The sequence below is a fragment of the Miscanthus floridulus genome, chromosome 14 (genome assembly GCF_019320115.1).
Source record: "Miscanthus floridulus cultivar M001 chromosome 14, ASM1932011v1, whole genome shotgun sequence".
NCBI classification, from domain to species: Eukaryota; Viridiplantae; Streptophyta; class Magnoliopsida; order Poales; family Poaceae; genus Miscanthus; species Miscanthus floridulus.
Genome location: NC_089593.1, coordinates 20,413,818 through 20,437,827, shown reverse-complemented (window position 1 = coordinate 20,437,827; position 24,010 = coordinate 20,413,818). Strand labels below are relative to the sequence as shown.

General features: G+C 43.1%; 2 protein-coding genes across 2 annotated transcripts; one reads left to right on the top strand and one right to left on the bottom strand.

Moving 5' to 3' along the window:
- Positions 1 to 4,946: 4,946 nt before the first annotated feature.
- Positions 4,947 to 6,593, bottom strand: LOC136503153 (pre-mRNA-splicing factor cwc22-like). The gene has a single exon (XM_066498322.1). The coding sequence runs from the start codon at positions 6,591 to 6,593 to the stop codon at positions 4,947 to 4,949; it is 1,647 nt and encodes a 548-aa protein (XP_066354419.1).
- Positions 6,594 to 12,122: 5,529 nt separating this feature from the next.
- Positions 12,123 to 16,581, top strand: LOC136503152 (uncharacterized). Its single transcript, XM_066498321.1, has 2 exons — positions 12,123 to 12,388; positions 16,227 to 16,581. Exons 1-2 carry the CDS (start codon positions 12,123 to 12,125, stop codon positions 16,579 to 16,581), a joined length of 621 nt encoding a protein of 206 aa, XP_066354418.1.
- Positions 16,582 to 24,010: the final 7,429 nt, after the last annotated feature.

The window sequence follows — 24,010 nt, the reverse complement described above, 5'->3', positions numbered from 1 at the left end:
CGCGGGCACTCGGTGGCGGCGCACCGTCGGGAACCACCGTTTCTCACTTTCCAGCCCGGGTCAAGATCGTCCTCTGCGGCTGGGAAGGGAAACAGAGGCGCTGACCTGTGGGCCCGGAAACAGAGGCGCCGACTCGAAGGATGGAAAATTTTCCCCGAATGAAGGGAGGGCGGAGGCGGCTTCTGCCAACCAGGCGCGCGGCTTCGCACGGCCGAGCTTTTGCTGCAGCTATTGGGCTGCCTACGACTGGAGATCATGGGCCACGGTCCTTTCCGAGAAACAACAGGAGGCGCAAGCCCAAGAACTCAGGGTCGCGGCCCGAAAAGCTAGACTGAACAGAAGCTGAAATAAAAAAAAACATTTTTTAAAAAAAAACAAAAAGTTACAGAAACTCATTAAAATGCTTTCCTAACGCAAAGATAAATCAAACAATCTATTCTAAGAAACGAAAATAAAGCATTTCAAGCATCTATCTAACATATGGTTCTCTTGTTTCATGACTTGTTTGATCCCTTCTCTAAACTTTAGAGCTCTAAAAACTTTAGAGCACTATAGCTCAGTTTTGACTTTTGAGATCTAAAACTCTAATATAATGTGAGCTAAAGTTTACAGCTAAATTTATACCACCTATTTGGAGATTTTAGCTCTGAAGTTTAGAGGAGGGGATCCAAATAGGCCCTTAATCTACCACACTTTGTCCTGAATTATAGATCGTTTTAGCTTTTTTAATACTTAACTTTTGTTACACACCTAGATATACAATATGTCTAGATACATAATAAAAGTTACATATCTAGAAAGCCAAACTAACGAATAATTTAGAATGGAGGAAGTATAAAATAATTATTCTCTTCAACAAAAGGTTACAATATTTAGCTAATTGTTGATATAAACTTTTAAAACTTAGAAAAACGTTTCTTTTATCTGTGTTTCCCAATCACATCCCAACAAAATCTAAATTTTTTGGAGTGTTGAAAGCTCTAGTTTGGTTGTGGTGAATTGATGAAACGCTAAGTGCTAACCTAGTTTATCAAAGTAATTATGAGATAGGTAGCACATTCCAAGTGGTGAAGCAAATGAAGACCATGACATGATGATGGTGATGCCATGGTGATGATCAAGTGCTTGGACTTAAAAAGAAGAAAGAGAAAAATAAAAGGCTCAAGGCAAAGGTATAAATGGTAGGAGCCATTCTGTTTTGGTAATTGAGACACTTAGTGAGTGTAATCACATTTAGGATCGATAGCCGTACTATTAAGAGGGGTGAAACTCGTATCGAAATGCGGTTATCAAAGTGCCACTAGATGCTCTAACTCATTGCATATGCATTTAGGATCTAGTGAAGTGCTAACACCCTTGAAAACATTTATGAAAATATGCTAACACATGTGCACAAGGTGATACACTTGGTAGTTGGCATATTTGAGTAAGGGTTAGGAACTTCACCGGCGGAGTGTCCGTCCGTAGAGTGCGGACAGTCCGACGGTGCCACCGACGACCTATACAGAAGAGACGGAGGTCACTGTAAGTGACCGGACGCTGGTCTCTGTAGGACCGGCACGTCCGGTCAGAGGAAACAGCGAAGACGCTGGCATCGGTCTCTGACCGGACGCTGGCGTCGCTTAGTGACTGGACGCTAGAGGGTTGCGTCCGGTCCTGCTGACGTGGTAGCGCACAGGGGAGTCGCCGTATGACCGGACGCTGGGTGTGTCCGATCGATCATGACCGGACGCGTCCGGTCGTGGTTTCTCGTTTCTGAATGCTTACTGGAAACGACCGGACGCTGAGATCCAGCGTCTGATCACTTTGTAGCAGTGCGTCCGATCATCACTTGACCGTTGGGATCGGGCGTTCAATATTTAAAAAAAGGAGACATGCGGTGTGCATTGCACGATCGGACGCTGGGGTCCAGCGTCCGGTCAATCTGACCGGTGCGTCCAGTCGACCCGTGTTCAGTGTAGTGAGGAGCCCAACGGCTCTATTTCATGGGGGCTTCTATTTAAACCCTATGACTGGCTCAATCTCACTCTCTTGGCCATTTGCATTGACATAGCAACCTTGTGAGCTTAGCCAAAGCCCTTCCACTCATCTCCATCATTGATTCATCATCTTTGTGAGATTGGGAGAGAATCCAAGTGCATTTCTTGAGTGTTTGCATCTAGAGGCACTTGGTGTTCGTGTTTTGCTGCGGGATTCGCTTGTTACTCTTGGTGGTTGCCGCCACCTAGATGGCTTGGAGCAGCGAGGATCATCGAGCAGAGGTTGGTGATTGTCTCTAGCTCCGATCGTGGTGATTGTGAGGGGTTCTTGACCTTTCCCCAGTGGAGAGCCAAAAGGTACTCTAGTGGATTGCTCGTGGCTTGTGTGATCCTCATCTTGTGTTAGTTGTGTGGCACTCTATTGAGGGTTTGACGTGTGATGCTAATTAGCGCGTGAACCTCCAAGTGAGTGAATCGCCACAACGAGGAGTAGCTTGCCGGCAAGCAAGTAAACCTCGGTAAAAAAATCATTGTGTTTATCATTTGATTCCGAGGTGATTGGTCTTCATTGATATTGATTCTTGTGATTGATTGATTCACTCCTCGATACGGAGGTATAACTATCTTGCTCTCTCTTTATATTACCGCAAACTAGTTGTCAAGCTCTTTAGTGTAGATAGTTATGAGAGCTTGTTAGTTTGGTTAGTGTGGCTCTTTAGTTAACTTTTGAGATCACACTAACTTAGTGTAGTAACATAGCTATTGTGTGGATAGAAACTATATAAACTAGAATTATGATAGGTGGCTTGCATTTTTAGTAGGCTAGCGCAACACTTGCTTCGCCTCATAATTATCTAACCGGTTTGCTAAGTGTTGTTATAGAATTTTTTATTAGGCTATTCACCCCTCCCCCTCTAGCCATTAGGACCTTACAAGTGTGAACGAACGAATTACAACCGTACTCCTACTGTACATTATTGCTTTGGGAGACCCTGAGAGCATCTCCAAGAGTATCATATTTTTTACTCCTAAAAACAAGTAGTTTTGCAACTTCTAAAAAGATATTGGAAGAAAAAGAGAAGGTCGTCTCAAGAGTTTCTAATAATCCACTTCTAAAATATAAAAGACAATTTTACATCAGGAATCCTATAATATTTCTAAATTATCGTAACCACTTTTATATATTCTTTGTCTCTCGTACATTTACATTAGGAATCCTTTTCTACTCCTTATTCTTTCTCACATCCTTCCACTTTTAGATTGACCGACCGATACACACGGAAAGCAGTATCTGCGTGACGGAGGAGCCGCGCAAAGTTACGCGGAACGGGGGTGGATTTTTCAAGTGTGTAAATTTTAGGAGGAAGTATTAGGAGTTATTGGAGAGGGATTTCTTTCTTATTTTTCTCAAAATCAAGAATTAGGAAAGGATTTAGGAAACTCTTGGATCTCATAATCCTTGGTTTTTAGCAAGATGAGAAAAAACCCCTCTCCAATAACTCAGAGTCTACCCTCCTAATCTTCTAGAACTTAGGAAAAGTCAACATGTTCCATGTAAAGTTACGCGCTTCCGAGTCTGCGCATATCTTCTCTCTCGCGCGTGTTATCGGCCAATCTAGAGGTGGAAGGTCGTGGAAAGAATAAAGAGTAGAAAATGGTTCCTGATACAAATGTACAAGAGAGAAAAAAATATATAAAAGTGGTTAGGATAATTTAGAAATAGTATATGATCTTTATGTAAAATTATCTTCTATATTTTAGGAGTGGATTATTACAAACTCTTGAAGATGGTCTTCTTTATGCCTTCCGGTACTTTTTTAAGAGTTGTAAAACTTCATGTTTTTAGGAAGAAAATATTGAGTACTCTTGGAGATGCTCTTACGCCCTATTTGGATGCTAAGAATTTGAAGAACCAGATTTTTTTTCCATTTCTATATCACGGAGTAATAAAAATAGGAGAAATTGGATTCTCATTTTCTATATGGATTCACATTACATGATGGTTGCCGACTATAGCGCAACGGTCGGTAAGGGACAGAAGAGGAAAGATGGAAGACCTCATAGCTCGAGGAGAGCAACATGGGCCGTTTGGAAGGTCGAAACGTTTCAGATTCTATCTAGAAATACTAGAATCACTTCCAAACGGTAAAAAGAGCAAAACGGTTTCTGTCCATAAACAATTGAAACGTTTCTCTGTTTTTTTACCTACACATGGGAAATGCCCGGAGTGGTTTTGCATGATTCTGTTTCTGACTTCTCCTGTATACTAGCAATCGTATATTTTTTAGGCAATTCATTTTTAGTGCAAGAAGCTTAAAGGGATTGTATTTAAGTTGGTCTTTGCCCACAAAAAGTTCTTATTTTTTTTTGAAAAAACAGTTTTTCGTTAATCAAATCCCAACCTACTAGCCAAACGATTCTATGAAATGATTTTAGTTCACCGTTATAAACGTTTCCCGCCAGAATCTAGATCCAAAATGTTTTTATGAAAATCTATATCTCTACCAAGACTTGACAAGGGTCGATAGCGTTGGAGTGGGCTCCACTTCCAGAAAAATGACATAGTACAAAGATGAATATAGGCTAAGAGAGACTAGCTCACACCTAGATTCAGGATGGAATCTCCTATTTCAGATCTAGAGGGTGGCAAGCCAAACATGATTGTGGAATCAATTCCAGTTCTATGGTTTCTGCTCCAAATGAATGATGCAAACGGGACCTAAGAGAAATCTTACTACAGCAGGACAAAACAAATGATATCACTTGCAAATGATCGAGATATGAAAATTACTCAAGAGACTCACTACTGGATGCAATTCGATAGTGCATGCAAAGGCTTAATCTTATTCATCAATTTGGAAAAGCGTGTCAATTCTTGCGTAATCTTTGATCCACCAGAATATTCTACACAACGAATTTGGAATTAGACAGTGACCACAAGTAGTAAAAAGGTGCTCCACTAGACCACTACACAATGAGCTTCCTGGCGTCTTCGGTGACCCCTCCCAGGCCGATTGCGGTGAAGAAATTAATGGCAAAGCGCGTGTTCTTGGCGCAGTCTCTGGGGAAGAGGGCGTCTCGCACCGCGGTGTCCTCGCCGTTCATCTTGTTGCTAAGCGCCCGTATCCCGAGCTGCTCCGCGAGGTCCTGGAACAGCATCTTGATGAAGATGCGTGACGACGACGTGGTGTCGTCCTCCGTGACCCTGACGCGCCCAAGAATGGCGTGCCACGGAAGCGCGTCGGCCGCCAGCAGGTGCGCGTAGAGCCTGGCGGAGGCGCGCAGCTCGTCGGTCGCCATGCGGTGCGCTGCCGAGTATTGCCCGGCGAAGCAGGCCTCGAAGCCGGCCTGGTACGCGCGGTCGATGGCGCACAGCCGCTGGGCGAGGCGGCCGTAGTAGCTCGTGTACGACTTCTCCTTCTTGCAGCACTCGACGAGCATGGTGCAGAGCTCCAGCTCCTGGCCGGGTCGCACGACGGACAGGAGCTTGTGCCCGGCTTCCTCGGACCCGACGCTCGACATGAGTGTGAGGTATATGGTCCGCCGGAGGTTGATTAGATCGGTGTCGGTGTCATCGCGGATGGTCAGCTCGGTTTCGGCGGACTCGTCACCTGATGCTTCGTCGTCGTCGTCGCTGCACTGATCCTGATCCTGATCCAGATTTTCGTCTCCGGCTGATCCGAGTATGGTTCTCTTGAGGTCCTCGTACGCTGCCTCGTCTTTCGCGAAGGAAGGGCTGGGCTCAAACACGTCAAGATGGACCTCCGGATCGAGCTCATCACCATGCTCGAGCGACGAGGAGAGCTCCACCTGATGAGTCACCTGGTCGTCTGCCTCGATGAGATCCAGCTCTGCCCGGACGGGAGGGTGACCCCGGAACCGCGCTTTCCGGATGGCAAAGAGATCCTCGATCATGAACTGGACGCGTTTGTCGATGTCGCCGTCGTGTAGGATGCCGCGCAGGTTGTCGAACACGGCGTCGAGCCCTCGCGGGCACGACTCGCCGAGCGCGGCGCCGCACTCCCTGGCGAAGCCCACGGCGACCTCCACGGTGCCGTCCGTCGGCCGGTCGAGAAGCAGCGCGAGGAGCTCGAGCGCCAGCAGGTCGTGCGCCACGCCCTGGTTCACCAGGTGCGCCACGAACGCGGCCGCGGCCGCCAGCTGGTGCCTGTTGCCGCTGGCGTGGGCGCGCCTGACGCGGAGCACGAGGCGGACGAGGAGCAGCCGGCCGACGCAGGGGAGCCTGGCGTTCACGACCGCCGCGAGCGCGGCGAAGACGTCCGTGAAGTCCGGGCAGGCCGCCTGGGACCTGAGGAGGGCGCGGCAGAGGAGGCCGCGCCCGCGCACGAGGTTCTCGGCAAGCAGCTCCGGCGCCACGTGCCGGACGTTGGCAGCGGTGGCCTTGTTGACGAGGCCGGTGATGCTCTTCCTCAGCGCATTCCAGCTGCGGCGCTGGTATTCGGCGCTGCCAAACTCGCCGGCGTCGTCGTCTTCAGCGATGGCCCGGTACGGAGGGACGTAGATGCCGCCGCGGCGCTTGCTTGACGGGCGCGCGATCTGTTCCTCGTCGCCCGTGCTCGGACGCTTGCGGCTCGCGTCGCCTCTGCGCTCCATGTGCCGCTCCTCCTGTTGGTGTTTACCAAGATGAGATTGCTACGACTTGCTCCAAGCCTCCATCCGATATATATAGGAATAGGAAGGGAAATCTGCCGTGTTTGTGAGAGGGGTGTCCTACTCGGTCACGGTGCAGAGTCCGACCCGGCCCTGGGGCAGGGCGAGCGGGGCGGCCGCTCGAGGCCCTCCACGGCTCCACGCCAAAGGACCCCACCAGGTATGTATGTATGTATATTATACTTGTATGGCTTTTGGTTTAGATTTGTCCCAAAAGTGGATGAACTTAACGTGATAGGTTGCACGTACAGTACATAGGCGGGAGAGAGGAAGACATGCTGGGTGGTACAGGATGATATGATTATGTCCAAAGTTTTTTGGTGGAATAGTCTTCCGAGATATTGAGCTATTCAATCTTGCTTTTCTTGCGAAACAGGCTTGGCGGATCCTTATGGCATCTCTGAGCGTCCAGATTTTAAAGGCAGTTTATCTTTCACAAGGTGATTTTTTTAGGACAATCTTTGATCCACTCCCTCTAAAATCTGGTGACCAATTTTGGATGGCAGGGAAGTGCTTTAGCTCAGCCTGATGAGGAGAATATGGACTGGCTACCGACTGACTATAGCGACGCACGTGGCTTTTGGTTAGACCAACATATTAAGAAATTTTAAAGTCTAATTTTCTAGAAAATATAAAGCTCATTTTGTAATCTTTATCCGCCACACGCTTCCACGGAGGTTTGCGCCGAGCGCCTTAAGGTGTTCTGCTGGCCCCACGATGTGGAGCTGCATGATGGGTGAGCACCTAGGCGTCCCTTCAGGCGGTGCTGGCCTCGCTCTAGGGCACCAAGTGGAGCTGCTCCCACGCCATCTTCCGCACGACGCATTCGTCGCACCCAGGTCCCTGGCCCTTCCTTCTCCGTCGAGTTGACGAAAGCAAACAGGACATGCCTCTTTATCTAGGTAGTCGGAAATTTGTCTCCGTGATTGACTGCTCCGACCGGTTCTTCTTGTTTTGTACGGTGTAGATGGACGCAACGCGGACTCCGCGGCATTGCGGGAGTAGGGCCACGACGCGAACCAAACGAAGGGTCTATTTGGCAGGTCTCTGCCTTCTGAAAAGTGCATCTAGCCCTTTAGTGGGTTTTGATTGATTAAATGACAACATGTTTAATGAAAGTCAAATTGATGTGTTGTTGGAAACAATCTAGTTCAAACACAAAACAACAATGCAAATGTAATTCATGCAAGGCCTATTTATTGTAGAATTTTGATGACTTATATGAAAGCAAGTACATTGAAAGTAATTAATGAGACAAGAGGGATTGCATATGAAATGGTCTCACCTTTTGAAGCTTGCTACATGAAAGACAAGTATACAAATGAGTTCAATTGATGTCTTTGCAATCAATTCATATTTATTTGAAGAAGTCAAGTCACATGCTCAAGATGGCTATGCTCAAGGAGAAAATCAAATTGACATGATTGAAACCCTCACTTTTCGAAGATTGAAGACAACGGCATTTTGGTTCAAGGGAATTCTACTCAAGCGGTTTAAACTCCATTTTATCTTTGATCTTGAGTAAATAGGTATGTCGTACTATTAAGAGGGATGCATCATATTGATACATGATTATTCATAAGTGCTCAAGCCAGCCCATGTGATATTTGAGAAGTTGAGAGACAAAAGAGCTAACTTATTTTTGTTGGTCTTGCAATGTCCGGTATTGAGTATCTATCCAGCCTCAGTGAAAAACTTGCCAAGCGCCTTAAGGTGTTCTGCTGGCCCCACGATGTGCAGCTACATGATGGGTGAACACCTAGGCATCCCTTCAGGCGATGCTGGCCTCGCTCTAGGGGGCTGAGTGGAGCTGCTCCCACGCCATCTTCCGCACGACGCATTCGTCGCACCCAGGTCCCTGGCCCTTCCTTCTCCGCCGAGTTGACAAAAGCAAACTGGACATGCCTTTTTATCTAGGTAGTCAGAAATTTGTCTCCGTGATTGACTGCTCCGAGCGGTTCTTCATGTTTTGTACGGTGTAGATGGACGCAACGCGGACTCCGCGGCATTGCGGGAGTAGGGCCACGACATGAACCAAACGAAGGGCCTATTTGGCAGGTCTCCGCCTTCTGAAAAGTGCATCTAGCCCTTTAGTGGATTTTGATTGATTGAATGACAACATGTTTAATGAAAGTCAAAATGATGTGTTGTTGGAAATAATCTAGTTCAAACACAAAACAATAATGCAAATGTAATTCATGCAAGGCTTATTTATTGTACAATTTTGATGATTTATATGAAAGCAAGCACATTGAAAGTAATTAATGAGACAAAAGGGATTACATATGAAATGGTCTCACCTTTTGAAGCTTGCTACATGAAAGACAAGTATACAAATGAGTTCAATTGATGTCTTTGCAATCAATTCATATTTATTTGAAGAAGTCAAGTCACATGCTCAAGGAGAAAATCAAATTGACATGATTGAAACCCTCATTTTTCGAAGATTGAAGACAACGGCATTTTGGTTCAAGGGAATTCAACTCAAGCGGTTTAAACTCCATTTTATCTTTGATCTTGAGTAAATAGGTATGGCGTACTATTAAGAGGGATGCATCATGTTGATAGATGATTATTCATAAGTGCTCAAGCCAGCCCATGTGATATTTGAGAAGTTGAGAGACAAAAGAGCTAACTTGTTTTTGTTGGTCTTGCAATGTCCGGTATTGAGTATCTATCCAGCCTCGGTGAAAAACTTGCCGAGCGCCTTAAGGTGTTTTGCTAGCCCCACGATGTGCAGCTACATGATGGGTGAACACCTAGGCGTCCCTTCAGGCGATGCTGGCCTCGCTCTAGGGGGCCGAGTGGAGCTGCTCCCACGCCATCTTCCGCACGATGCATTCATCGCACCCAGGTCCCTGGCCCTTCCTTCTCCGCTGAGTTGACAAAAGCAAACTGGACATGCCTCTTTATCTAGGTAGTCAGAAATTTGTCTCCGTGATTGACTGCTCCGACCGGTTCTTCATGTTTTGTACGGTGTAGATGGATGCAACGCGGACTCCGTGGCATTGCAGGAGTAGGGCCACGATGCGAACCAAATGAAGGGCCTATTTGGTAGGTCTCCGCCTTTTAAAAAGTGCATCTAGCCCTTTAGTGGGTTTTGATTGATTGAATGACAACATGTTTAATGAAAGCCAAAATGATGTGTTGTTGGAAATAATCTAGTTCAAACACAAAACAATAATGCAAATGTAATTCATGCAAGGCTTATTTATTGTACAATTTTGATGATTTATATGAAAGCAAGCACATTGAAAGTAATTAATGAGACAAAAAGGATTACATATGAAATGGTCTCACCTTTTGAAGCTTGCTACATGAAAGACAAGTATACAAATGAGTTCAATTGATGTCTTTGCAATCAATTCATATTTATTTGAAGAAGTCAAGTCACATGCTCAAGATGGCTATGCTCAAGGAGAAAATCAAATTGACATGATTGAAATCCTCACTTTTCGAAGATTGAAGACAACGGCATTTTGGTTCAAGGGAATTCAACTCAAGCGGTTTAAACTCCATTTTATCTTTGATCTTGAGTAAATAGGTATGCCGTACTATTAAGAGGGATGCATCATGTTGATAGATGATTATTCATAAGTGCTCAAGCCAACCCATGTAATATTTGAGAACTTGAGAGACAAAAGAGCTATCTTGTTTTTGCTGGTCTGGCAATGTCCGGTATTGAGTATCTGTCCAGTCTCGGTGAAAAACTTGCTTTCTCACTAAGGCTCATCGGGAGTTCTGGCATGTTCATCGAAAATTCCGACATCTCGCTTGTCACTGACAAAGTAACAGTTGGCGCTGTTTGATACCGGACGTGTCCGGTATGCCTAATGGTCACAAAACGGCTAGTTTTTCAAAGGGGTTATAAATATCCCTTAGCCTCCACCTTTAGAGGCTGTTGATTCTACTGACCTTCAGACATATTTTAGAGCCTTGAGAACACTCCAACCCTCTCTTAGTAAGTGATTGATTTAAACTTGCAAATCAAATTTAGTGGGTTGAGTGAAATTCAAATTTGAGAGCAAGCCACCTTGAGCACTTGTGTATATTCGTTGATCTCATGATTCACATTTGCTACTCTTGGATTATTTGGCCCTAGACGGCCAGGCATCGCCGGAGAGCACCCAAGAGCTTGTGGTGTGCTTCTGAAAGTTTGTAACGGTTCGATTTCACCGCGGCAAGGGAAGGAATCAACTAGCGGGGGGAGAAAAAAGGAGTTGGAAAAGACTCCGGCTAGAGAGGCCTTCGTGGTCCTCTAGAGCTGACCGTTGTTGGGTTGCTCGCAGCCCCCTCAATGGAGAGTAGGTCTCGACGGAGACCGAACTTCGGTAAAACATATCGCTTGTCTCGATCGCTCTTTTCACTTGGTATTTGTGATCTTTTTGTGTTGTTTGAGCTTACTGACAGGTCACAAGAGGTGCCAACAATAGATTGGAAAGAGAAGTCGATTGAGGCAAGTCAGGTGCTAATCCAACAAAATCGTGTATAACAAACATGTCTGATATTTGGATCAGTTGCACTCAGATCGTGTATATCGAACGTGTTCGATATTCCCTTCCTGTGCTGATTTTATTTATACCTTGATCTAACCTTTGTGGTGCAAGGTTCTAGCACGTAGATATTTCTTATATATCATGATTACCATGTTGGCTTCCTTGTGAGGGTTTTATTTCTCTGATTAAGAGTTTCCAAGTGTTTGGAAACTCCAACTCTAATCGTTTTTGCATTTTGAAGGGTTGAATTTTTAGAAACACTTATTCACCCCCCTCTAGGCAACATCCTCAGTCCTTTCAATTGGTATCAGTGCAAGGACTCACTAAAAGCTTCAGCACCATGAGAAAAGGATGTCAACGCCTAACGAGTCAGAGCCGGTGCTTCTCCAAAATGATGGTTCAAACTTTCTACCTTGGTCCATTCATGTACTCAATACTTTTAGGGCTATTAGTCCTCTTGTTGAGCGTATTGTGGATGCAAGCATACCTCTTCTAGTAGTTGATTGGAGCAACTACAAAAACATTCCAAAAGAGGAAGAGAAATGTATGCACCTCAATGCTCAAGCAATTAATGCCATGTTGAGTACATTGAGTGCAAAGGTTCTAGATGAGGCTATTTTCAATGGACAACCACCTCCGGAGAGTGCTTATCTCATTTGGACTAGACTTGTTGATTTATACAAAAAGTCCAAACAGGATGATGCTCATGAGTGTGAGTCAATGGAAGACATGTCCATTGAGTCTTTATGCAGTGGAGAAACCTCAAGGAACCAACATAGCATCAAGCCGGAGCAAACCTTGCAAGCCGTAGATGTAGTGTTGCCTGGCTGCACATACCAAACGTGTTCGGTATCCATACTGGACATGTCAGGTATTACCGAGACAACAAGCTGATCTCTACAACTTTGATCAAGCTCGATGGTGACCAAGTGATGAGTCAACTTCAGCATCTCTTGACTCTCATCACTTGTGTCTCATGGCCAAGAAAAGCAAAAAGAAGAATACCAAGAAAGATCAAGAAAAGGAGAAAGCACAAGTGGATAATCAAGACATAAGTGATGTTGAAGTTGAATACAACTACAACCTTGATCATCTCACTCATAAGGATAAGTTCATCATCATGAAGATAGTTGAAAAGAATGATGGACTAGAAGAAGAGAATGAGAAAGAAGAACAATCACTTCAAAAGCAAGAAAAGTTTCTCATCTCCAAGTTAGAAGAACTAAAGGCATTGAATGAAAGGTATGAAAAATTGTCATTTGAGCATGCTTTGATTACTAACTCCTCTTCTAGTGTGACACAACTAGAAAAGGAAAACTTTGAGCTCAAGGCAAGACTAGATGAACTCTCAAGCAAATACAATGTTCTTCAAGCTAATCATGTTCATCTCAAGTGCTCACATGAAAAGTTGGTAGAATCACACTTCATGCTTGAGGTAGCTCATTAGGTTGTGATTACATCGGTAAAATCATCTCAACCTCTCTCTCTCACACACACACACTCACTTGTACACCATCTCAATCAAATGTTTCTTTTACTAATGAGTGTGCTTCTCAAGCAAGCTAATCTTTGATTGAGCAAAATCACATAGAGAATAATGAGCTCAAAGAAGAAGTTGAAAGGCTAAGAAAAGATATAATTCGGTTGAAGGGTAAGGAGGAAGCAAAACCTTCTCAAGATAACCGTGATCACATAGTGAAGAAGCTTGAGAAGGGTTCAAACCTTGCTCCCTCCAAAACTCAACAAAAGAATCACAACTCAAGCAATGTCAATACAATCAAGAGTAAGAAGCATGGAAAAAGATTATGCTATAGTTGTGGATTGTATGGACATGAGTGGGCTATGTGTCCACACAAGAGTTGGGCCAACAAGGTTGAAGCCGCAAATCAAAAGGCTTCTATCAAAGAGGCCAAGTAAAAGAAGAATGATGAACCAAGTGCTTGCCTCATATGCAAGAAATTGGGTCATCCCACCAAGAATTGCCCCTTGTACAAAGAGGCAAGAAAGAAGGTCCAAGTTACAACAAGAAGATGCTATGGATGTAATAAGTCAAGGCACATGGTTGATGGGTGTCCCAACATGCAAAACAAGCAAAGAGCAAATCAAGGACGTATTTGCTATGCTTGTAGGAGAAAGGGGCATCTAAGCTATGATTTCCCAAATAGTAAAATTCCTAAGCAAAACACATTTGATCATAATGATATGCTTAGAAGGGCCATAAATGGAACTAGCACTAGCAAGGTGATGTGTTCACCATAGCTAGTGCCAAGGCTATTTGGGTACCTAAGCACTTGTTGACTAACTCAAAAGGACCCAACAAGAGTTGGGTACCAAAGTGTGCTTAGAATATTGTTGTAGGTACTTAGTGGTGAGATGAAGCCTTTGAGGTGGTTGAGCAACCAAATTGGATATATTCACTCAATCTATCAACCAATTTTTATAATAATTTCTCATATGATTGACCTGAAGAACAACAGTTGATCATATCCCTTGCTTCATCATCACTATTGGTAACAAGTATCTAAACCTTCTAGGATAGCCTCCTTGTGCAACATTTGCTCAAATAGCTCACAAATAAGCATATTTGTGAATATTAAAAGTGGCTAATTAGATTCATTTAAATATATTAGTGTTTGCCATAAGATGCTCTTAATGGCTCTCTTGTAGAGCAACTTATTTGTTGAGATGCAGGTGTATTCAAGAAATACTAAAACCAAACAAAGAATCACGAATTGACAAGCTCACTGGTTTTGTGCTGAGTATATCGAATGTGTCCAGTATTCCTAGGGGCAGAACAAGAAGATTGATTTCTGCTGAGTTCTAATCATTACGACCCCATACATTCTTAGATGACTCAGAAGCGTGGTGTTTCATCTTATCTAAATGGTTGTAAGCATTTCTTGAATTCACTAGAATATGGCATCTTACTATATGTTGGTCAAAATAGAAAATTGACTCTCTCATGATCATAATTGAATAAAGTGCTTGTGACAAGTTATTCAAATTACTTGTGGCACTTATTCAGGGGGAGCTCACATTTCTATTTTGCACCTTTGTGGACTAACAATTTCTTCTAGTGATCTTGTAGTCCTAGGTTTGACAAGTAAATCTTGGTGATGGCATGATTATATGAAAAGTGATACAAGCACAATATATACCATGATGTGTATTGTCTTAGTGGAAATCTTGATGGGCTCAAGGCAAAGGTATGTTTTTATATTCATGCTTTGTAAGTGCATCTTAGGCCCTTTATATGCTAGAATGTGCATTTGTGTGACATAGGATAGATGGTTTCTAAAAACCCTTACTAGCATGTGTAGGAGGTGTGGATTTGAAAAACTATTTGATTCTTGGTCTTTGTGACCTAGCCTTGTCATGCAGTGATTATAGCTCTTCTTGATTGATTGATCCACTAATCACGCATGACATGGTTCTCTCAAGTTCTTTAACCACTATATCTCTCTAAATCTCTCTCACTTTATCAAGTTTATCTCTATGCCAAAATTTTGGAAAAGGGAAGTGCTACTCTTGGTATTTGGATAAGAAAATATATTCCACCTCACTTGAATCAAGTTTGGATACTGCTTTGGATTAAGAAATGATAGAGAAGGGGTTGGAAACAAGTCAGTGAAATTTGGAACAAGTTGGATAGTACCCGCAAATACCAGACGTGTCTGGTATGGGTACCAGACGTGTCTGGTATCCGCGGGATACTTAACCCTGCATACCCCTTTGGCCCAAGTTTGTGGCTCATTCATCTTATCTCTCAGTCATATCTGCCCTGCGCCATCGCTCGCTCCCCGTCTTGCCTATGTGCCATCGTGCAGCCCTTCCTGGATTTCTTCACTCTACCGCACACTTGCATCTCTTCCTTGCCATCTCTCTGTTGTAGTTTGCATTCCCTGCTACCACAGCCTCTGCACTATCCTATTGGCTCAGTCAAAAGAGAAAGAAGAAGGGTGTAGAGAAGAAAGATTGAGGGAAGAAGGAAGGAGAAGAGAAGGGAGGTGGATTAGATCGGCTTCTTCATCATGAATCAAGGAGACTCTCCGGGGATTTGAAATTGACTTCAAAGTTCCCATCCTAGGTATTTCAAATCCTAGAACCCGTCCAATCTATTCATCAATGCATCATTTTCAAATCTCTCTTGTCAAGATGCGGCATTAGTGGTTTAGAAGACATGGTTATTGTTTGGGTTGAATTCGATGAGATTGAGTGAAAGTCCCTGGTTAGGGTTGCTATGTACACATACCAGACGTGTTTGGTATTCCTCAGTAGTGTAGATTTTCTACAATTTTCAACTCAATTTGGTTTCAAGTATTGCAGTTAGTTTTATGACTACTTGTCTGAGATGTTTTGTGAATCTATGACCAAGGTTGATCTAGATGAGCACAAAATTATTGGATAAGTGATTATTTCTCTAAAGCTGCAATTCAATTATTCCCGAATATGTTTCTAAGACCCACCTTTGTGGATTGTCACTTGGATACAGGGCTGCTAGCATGGGGAGACACAAGGATGGTAGGCTTGAGCCTAGGTCTAAGGCTCAACATGACAAGCCTGCATTTGAGAAGTACAAGAAGGCAAGGCAAGATTTGCATCCTAGGTTCAGTCAAGAGCAACAGAGCAGCAATAGGAGACCCTCTAGAGCTACTAGGGGTGCCCCATAGTACAGAGAGGATGCTGATAGTAGCTCTTTCTCTAACGATGATAAGATTGAGGATTACTGAGTTGAGTCGAGGAAGAGGAAGAGCATGGACAGAGGATCTGATGATGATGAGGATGTTGAGGAGGATGAGGATGCACCTCCAGTTCAGGATCAGCCTTAGGGAGACTTTCTAGCTCACAACATTCAGTTTGAGATCCTAAAGGTTCACCGCTCCAAGGTACCCAACTATGTCCCTAGAGTGAGTATTGCACTTAGTTTTATGACTACTTGTCTGAGATGTTTTGTGAATCTACGACCAAGGTTGATCTAGATGAGCACAAAATTATTGGATAAGTGATTATTTCTCTAAAGCTACAATTCAATTATTCCCGAATATGTTTCTAAGACCCACCTTTGTGGATTGTCACTTAGATACATGGCTGCTAGCATGGGGAGACATAAGGATGGCAGGCTTGAGCCTAGGTCTAAGGCTCAACATGACAAGCCTGCATTTGAGAAGTACAAGAAGGCAAGGCAAGATTTGCATCCTAGGTTCAGTCAAGAGCAGCAGAGCAGCAATAGGAGACCCTCTAGAGCTACCAGGGGTGCCCCACAGTATAGAGAGGATGCTGACAGTAGCTCTTTCTCTGATGATGATAAGATTGAGGATTACCGAGTTGAGTCGAGGAAGAGGAAGAGCACGGACAGAGGATCTGATGATGATAGTGATGATGATGAGGATGTTGAGGAGGATGAGGATGCACCTCCAGTTCAGGATCAGCCTTAGGGAGACTTTCTAGCTCACAACATTCAGTTTGAGATCCTAAAGGTTCACCGCTCCAAGGTACCCAACTATGTCCCTAGAGTGAATTACAAGGGAAAGGGTATAACTGAGAGAGCTAGAGAGCTAAGGAGGATTGACCCCAGGGGATAGCCGGAGAACTGTCTATATGATCATCACTTTTGCACTATGTTTTAGCTTGACTTTTACCACAGTGTGATACTTTCTAGGGACCCTGTGGTAGCCAAGTCTTAGTGGATTGATTGGGAGCATGTAAGGAAGCAGAAGAAGGCCTCTCTTGACATTGCTATTGCTACTTGTGAGCACATAGGGGTGTATGGCATCATGGAGTTTCAACATCCATGGAACTCAGAGGTAATTGCATAGTTCTATGCTACTTTGTTTGTTGAGGAGGACCCAAGGCGTATGCACTGGATGCTATAGGGCAGCTAGTAGAGTTGTGGGGGGTACGACCCTGGATATCCATGGCAGACCATATGGGCTACGCCCGCAGGGGCGGCCTAGCTCACAAGATGAAGCCTTGCGGGGCACGACTCTACTCGACGCCTTCCGCAAGACATCAGGAAGATATTCTGAAGATACTATGAGATCTGTTAGGATACGTATGATCCCAAGATTCCTGTAATCTGTTATTACTTTCTGATTATCTCTCAGATCTAACCGACCTATAACCTACCCCTCGGACTATATAAGGCAGGTAGAGACCCCCTCCAAACTCACGCAATATCATACGATAGCTAATACAAACCAACATACCATAGGAGTATGGTATTACATCATACTGATGGCCTGAACCTGTCTAACTCGTGTGTCTCTGTTGCCTTCTTGTTCTTGATCACACGCTTCTCTGCCGATCAATCTACCTTTGTGGGATATCCCTCGGAGGACTGCCGATGATATTCTGTCGATAGATGGTGTGCTAGGTAGGGGATTACGTGTTGTTTCCTTATTGAATAAGATGGCTTTTTTCGTAGGCTCTTTGTCCCTCCCGTAGCTTGGCTAGATCTTCATGGTCGGATCCCTCTCGTAGGTCATCAACGCTGAAGTAGTCAGAGAGCTCATCGAGCCGGTGCAGATCAACACTACGCTGATCACCCCAACACCTACGACCATAGATCTAATCTTGGAACCGCCTTTGAGGTCCCCTTCTTCGATGACTCGCTGTCCGCTTCCTCGCTACTAGAGGAGGGAGATTAACAACGATGATCTGATCGCACCCATCGATCGGGTCAGTCTGAAGCTCGTCGATTGTCTCTCCATCACCGAATCGGCTCTGGACACACTAGTTTAGCACCGACCAACCTTCGATCCAGATCTATCAAAGGCTGCTTGGGAGACTCTGAGGGTCATGGCCCTACTGTAAGGTCGAGATGGCGGACTAGAGGGGGGTGAATAGTTCTTTCTAAAATTAATCATGTTAGCTTATCAAAACAAATGCGGAATTAAAACTATCGGTCTAGCCAAGACTACACCCCTCTATCTATGTTCTCTAACACCTTGCAAAGATCCTAATTAAGCAATTTAGGTGCCGGGATAGCTAGAGCTCACCTAATCAATTCTATGAGCAAGGTCACAAACATATGCCACTAGTACTTCAAGCAATGAGGGAGCTCCTATAAATGCTAGTAAGCAAAAGCACAAAGCCAACTAAGCTCACTAGCAATGCTCAATAACCTAGTGCCACTCGATGCAACCTCATGATGTAATCGCACTAGAATCGCTCTCTCACACAATCGAATGATCACTATCAAGCATATGTGAGATGGAGGGCTCCCAAGCACTCTCAAGCATGGACACAAAGTCCCCCAAGGTGCTCCTCACTAGCCATGGCCGAGACCACCTTCTATTTATAACCCCACGGTCTAAACTAGCCATTACCCCTTCACTGGGTGTTTTTTGGGTTGACCGGATGCGTCAGTCATATCGACCGGACGCTGGACCTCAGCGTCCGGTCAATGGATGCTCACCACGTGTTGCCTCCCTTCAACCTCAGTCGCTTGATCTCAATGGTCAAGTGATGACCGGACACAGCTGCTCAAAGTGACCGGACGCAGGACTCCAATGTCCGGTCGTTTCCAGTAAGGTTCTAGTCACGACCGGACGCATCCGGTCGATCACGATCGGACGTAGCATCAACTTCCGGTCCTTCTCCAACTTCTCTGCATCACCTATGTCACCATACATCAGCCTGACTGGACGCACCATGGCTTCAAATACTGAGCGCCCGATCTCAACGGTTAAGTTGCGACCAAACACATAAAAGTGTATGACCAAACATAGGACCCCAGCGTCCGGTCACTTGCAGTAAGGTACCAGAAGCAGGAAAACATGACTAGATGTGTCCGGTCGGTCATGATCGGACATAGCATTAGCGTCCGATCATTTCTCCTCTTCTCTGTGCTACCACGTCAGCATAATCGGACGCACCCAGCCAGTGTTCGGTCACATTCAATGCCAGCGTCCGGTCGAAGACCGATGCCTGCGTGCACTCTACTACCACTGACCGGACGTAGGACCCCAGCGTCCGGTCACCATGTGACTAGCGTCTGGTCCACTTTGTGAGACCCTATCTTTTCTGTCCACACTCTACGGGAGGACACTCCATCGGTGGAGTTTCAAACCCTTGCCTCTGTTCCTTCACCGAGTTGATCCACATCAACTCCAACTTCATCTCCTTTGTAAATGTGCCAACACCACCAACTGTACACCACCATGTGTATGCATGTTAGCATTTTCACAATCATTTTCCAAAGGATTAGTCACTTAACTTGCCATGCCACCCAATCCTAGCGACGATGTAAAGTTAGATCACTCAAGTGGGACTAGATGACCGATATGCAAACAAGTTTGCCCCTCTTAATAGTACGACCATCTATCCTAAACCCGGTCATCAACTTCTCTACACACCTATGACCGGTGAAATGAAATACCCTAGGTTATACCTTTGCCTTGCGCATACCAAGTGTCTAGCTATCATCCTGTGCATGCTAGTTTTCATTTCATCAATCAAATTCTACAACTAGCATACATCACACAAGCATGCATATTGAATTTAAGAACTTATGCAATGCAAGCAAGCACATGAATATGCACATATCAAATGCAATTAATCAAAGTTCATGAGCTTGCTCCCCCTACTTGTGTGCTTCTCTTGTCCAAGAATTTTGATCCATCTCTTTTCTTCAATGTTGCTCCCTCTTTGTCCATGTCCATGTCCAACCTCTACTTTTTTATCTCAATCTCTCCCAAAGCTCATATCTTATCTTATCTCTCTAGTACAATCTTAATCTCAAGGCTTTTATATCTTTGTACAATCTCTTCCCCTTTGTCATCAATTTCCATAAAAGGTGTGCTTCTCATTGATGCAAAGGTATGCATTTGGGGTAGATGGTTGAGGCTTGAATCTTGCATTTTTTATGGACATCACTTGATTGTTGGAATGACACCACTTGTAGATACCACCTGTAACTTGTACCACTTGTATCTTGTGTAGGGCTTCTTGAGATACCACACATAGGATCTTTGATCTTGATATCAATTTATGTGACACCTCCCCCTAAGTGATAGCATGGGTCATCCATTTGATACACTTGAGCTCTTGTAGGTGAGGGATGCATTCTTCATTTGATGATCACTTAAAGTTGAGGATCACTTGTGGAACCATTGTCTTGCGTGATTGATACCATGTGTAGATGTGATACCACTTGAAAGAATCTTTTAGTATGGAACCACTTGTTGGATTTATCAATAAAAACCATTTCTTGAACATTTGCTATCTTCATGAGTACCGCTTATAGGATATCACTTGTGAGTTGATCTAGACATCACTTGTAGATTCTTGATAAAATACTTGAGTCTAGATACCACTTGTAACAAACAAACTAGATATCCATTTGCATTGTTGTCTTGTTCTTCTACTCTTATCACTATCATGAGCTTCTATGGTTGACTTGAATTAAATTGATTTTTCTAAGCTTCCAAGTCCGGTTTGAACCAATGATAAGCTTCTTCACACCTCTTGCAAGGGTTATCTTGCCAATGTTGTACTTGTCTCTTGTTAGCAATCCAAATTAAATTAAGTACTTGCGTTCAATATCTCATGAACAAATTTATATATTAACCACTAGATCAAGTAATCATTCAAGCAATAGTGGTAGGCTATGAATTTTAAACATTTCATTTGTTATGCATGATCCTATGAAGCATGTACTATATGCACTAACCGCATACTAGTAAGGGATGAAATGATCATGCACATTACAATGATACCTTTGCTATGTTGGAGTAGAGGATAGTCACATAGATTCTAATTCATTACTCCAATAGTAATATGAAGTCCAATTATAAGCTTGGTGAAGACCAATAGATACCATTTTAAATTACATTCTTCACCCATATGAAATAAATATCACTTATGATCAAGTGCACTTTCTTATTGTGGTTGGCTTGCTTCATCTTTTGATCTTTGCTTGCATGAGAGCATCAATTTGAGAATACCACTTGAAATATCATGACTAGCTCTCTTTTTGGGTCTTGCTTGCTTTTCTTGATCAATCCTTTTGATTGCTTCAACTAAGCATCTCAAGTGTCCCTCGAATCACCACTTCCATGTTAGCCTTCTAAGTACCACACTTGGTTTACCTACACATAGGCGGCAAGCCCCTACACTAGGGAGAAGTGACCTATTTTCAAAGAACCATTCTTGACACTCACTTGAAATAGCTTGATTGATTGATCTAAGTGATGGACTTAACTTGATGTGTAACCTTGATTCCTTCTTTAAGTCCTTTTCTTTCTACTCATTTAAGTCCTTTTCTTTCTACCAAATGATCTCCAATCATATCTAGAACTTAAACTTCATCTTCAACTTGAGTTTGATCTTGATCTTCATCTTGAGTACCAAAAGTGTGCAAAGTACACTCCACAATTAAATGGCCTTGTACTCTTTGCTTGTCATGCTTAAAGATCATATAAAAACTAAACTTAGGTACCTCAAACACTTGTAAACATGTTTCCAACTTGAGGACCTTTCAATCAAAGTGACTCTAGATCAATCCAATATTTGTCACATTTCTAGCAGATTTTGTACCCTTCAAAGAAATAAGCATATTTCCTAAAGTACAAATCCAAATACCACAAAATTTGGTGGAGATGTGAATCACTAAGTTATCTAGCAGCTATAAAAATTGAGCTTCATTTGACTTCTATATTACTACCAGATTTCAATTCTTCCACCGCTGCTACATGCTGAAAACTGCTGCACTATAGCTGACAAGATCTACTCCAAAACCGAAGTATATCTTATCCAATTCTCATGAAATTTGTACAACATCTTATACCAAAAGTCTAGAGCATGTACACCAATTTTTATGCCAATTCAATAAGTTTTGATCACTCAAATATGGCTAAGATCACAGCTAGCTCAGATTTTGCAATATAGGACAGATTTCAACAATTGAGCTATACTTCATTAAATATGAATCAAACTTGTTTGAATACTTCCATAAGACATATATCTATTCAAACCACTTACTAAAAGTCATCTCATGAATTTATCCAACACAAATCAATCCAAACTTGATTACTAATCAATTATCCATTCAATCAACTTATAGCAAGCAACATTGCATATTTATCCAATTCAATCAACTCATATGCACCCAAATAAAATGATCAACAAGAGATATACCTTGGCTAGCTCATGATCATCTAACTTACAAGCTTCAACTCAATTATTTGCAAGTCATCAAATATATCCAATGAATCACCAATGACTTGAATTATAGCACTTGTATGTTGATAGCACTTGGACTTCACTCAATTTTCACTTGGCATTAGGTTTGGATGTGCACTAGGCTTTATAACTTGATTCAACATATGATAGACAATGTTAGATCAATTGAATCAAGTCTATAATGCTGATGGTACCTATAAACAATCATCCACTTTTTGATGGTACCCAAACAAGTTTGGGTCCTCTCAAGTTAGGAGAAATATACTTAGACAACGCCTTAGTATGAGTAGCGGGATGTTTTACAATAACAACCATAGAGGTACCATTACCATCATTCCTAAGCACATTATTATCAACAATTGAAATAGGCTTAGTAATGTCACCTAGGGGACATGAATATGCCATGTGTCCCCTTTCCCGGCATGAGTAGCACTTTCTCTTTGCTTGAGCCTTTTCTTCCTTGCTCATGTTGTGCTTCTCATTGCCTTGCTTCTCCTTGTTTGCTTGAGCCTTCTTCTCAAGCTTGTTTGGACAACCCGAAGCTAGGTGGCCCAATGTGTCACAACTATAGCATCTCATGTGAGCAATCTTCTCTATTTTCTCTTCTTTGTTCTTGCTCACTTGCTTTGCATCTTGATTCATCCTTGGACGCATTGCTCTTTCTCTTGCTTTTCCACCCCTTCTAGTTTTCTTCTTCTTTATCATCAATTCACCACCATCTTCATGGTTGATCTTGATTTGCTCTTGGGGTGTCTTCTTTTGCTCAAGTTGTGGCTTTGGTTGAGGCTCTTCTAGTTGCTTCACCAATTGCTTGGTTGGGCACATTGAGGTAGGGTGACCCCAAGTGCGGCACTTGAAGCACTTTACATGCTTGAGCCTCTCTTCTTCTTTTATCTTCTTGAGCTTCAAAATGTTAGGGCAATCATTTGCAAGGTGTCCTGCTTCATGACACCGGTAGCACATGGTATGAGATATCTTTCTTTGTTGCAGCTTCTTCATCTTTCTTTCTCTCTTTATTTCACCCTTTGTTATCTTTTTCTTGAAGCCAAGGCCACACTTGTCACCATAGTTTCTTTGAGTCTTCAACATATGCTCAAAGGTGACTTTTGAGTTGTAGCACCTCTCTAACTTGTTGCTCAATTTGTTCACTTATTCATTTAGCTCATTGTTCTCCTTCAAAAGGTTAGTCTCACAAGACATAGAAGTAGAATAAGCATCTATATGTGAAGAGCATGGCATATCTAATAAATCATCGCAAGAGGTGGATACATGCTTCTTGCCTACATCACAAGGGTTAGCAACAATAAGTAATTGATCAATTGACCCATGTGATGAGCTCTCATTATTTTTAAGTTTCTTTGTAAGCACTTTAATGAGAGAAGCATGTTGTTCTAATAATTCATCATGAGATACAAGAAGTGTCTCATAATTCAATTTTAGCTCATCATGTGAAGATTTAAAAGCATCAAGTAATTTCTTATGTTCTTCACAAGAGTTCTTTAGAAATGAGTTTTTATTTTCCAATTTGATTGTTTTAGCTTTCTCATTTTCTAAAAATATGGTCATGCTAGCAAGTCTACTCACAAGCTCATCATATGAATCAACATGATCAACCACATTATCATTTGATACCTTGGTGTCACCTTATGACATGAAACAATATGGTGATGTAGAAGAGCT

What these genes read in the sequence shown, in the direction of transcription:
- LOC136503153 (XM_066498322.1), bottom strand. Translation starts at nt 6,593, where the DNA reads ATGGAGCGCAGAGGCGACGCGAGCCGCAAGCGTCCGAGCACGGGCGAC.
- LOC136503152 (XM_066498321.1), top strand. Translation starts at nt 12,123, where the DNA reads ATGGCCAAGAAAAGCAAAAAGAAGAATACCAAGAAAGATCAAGAAAAG. An exon ending in CTAAAGGCATTGAATGAAAG is followed by an intron (nt 12,389 to 16,226) that starts GTATGAAAAATT and finishes ATTGTCACTTAG; the next exon opens with ATACATGGCTGCTAGCATGG.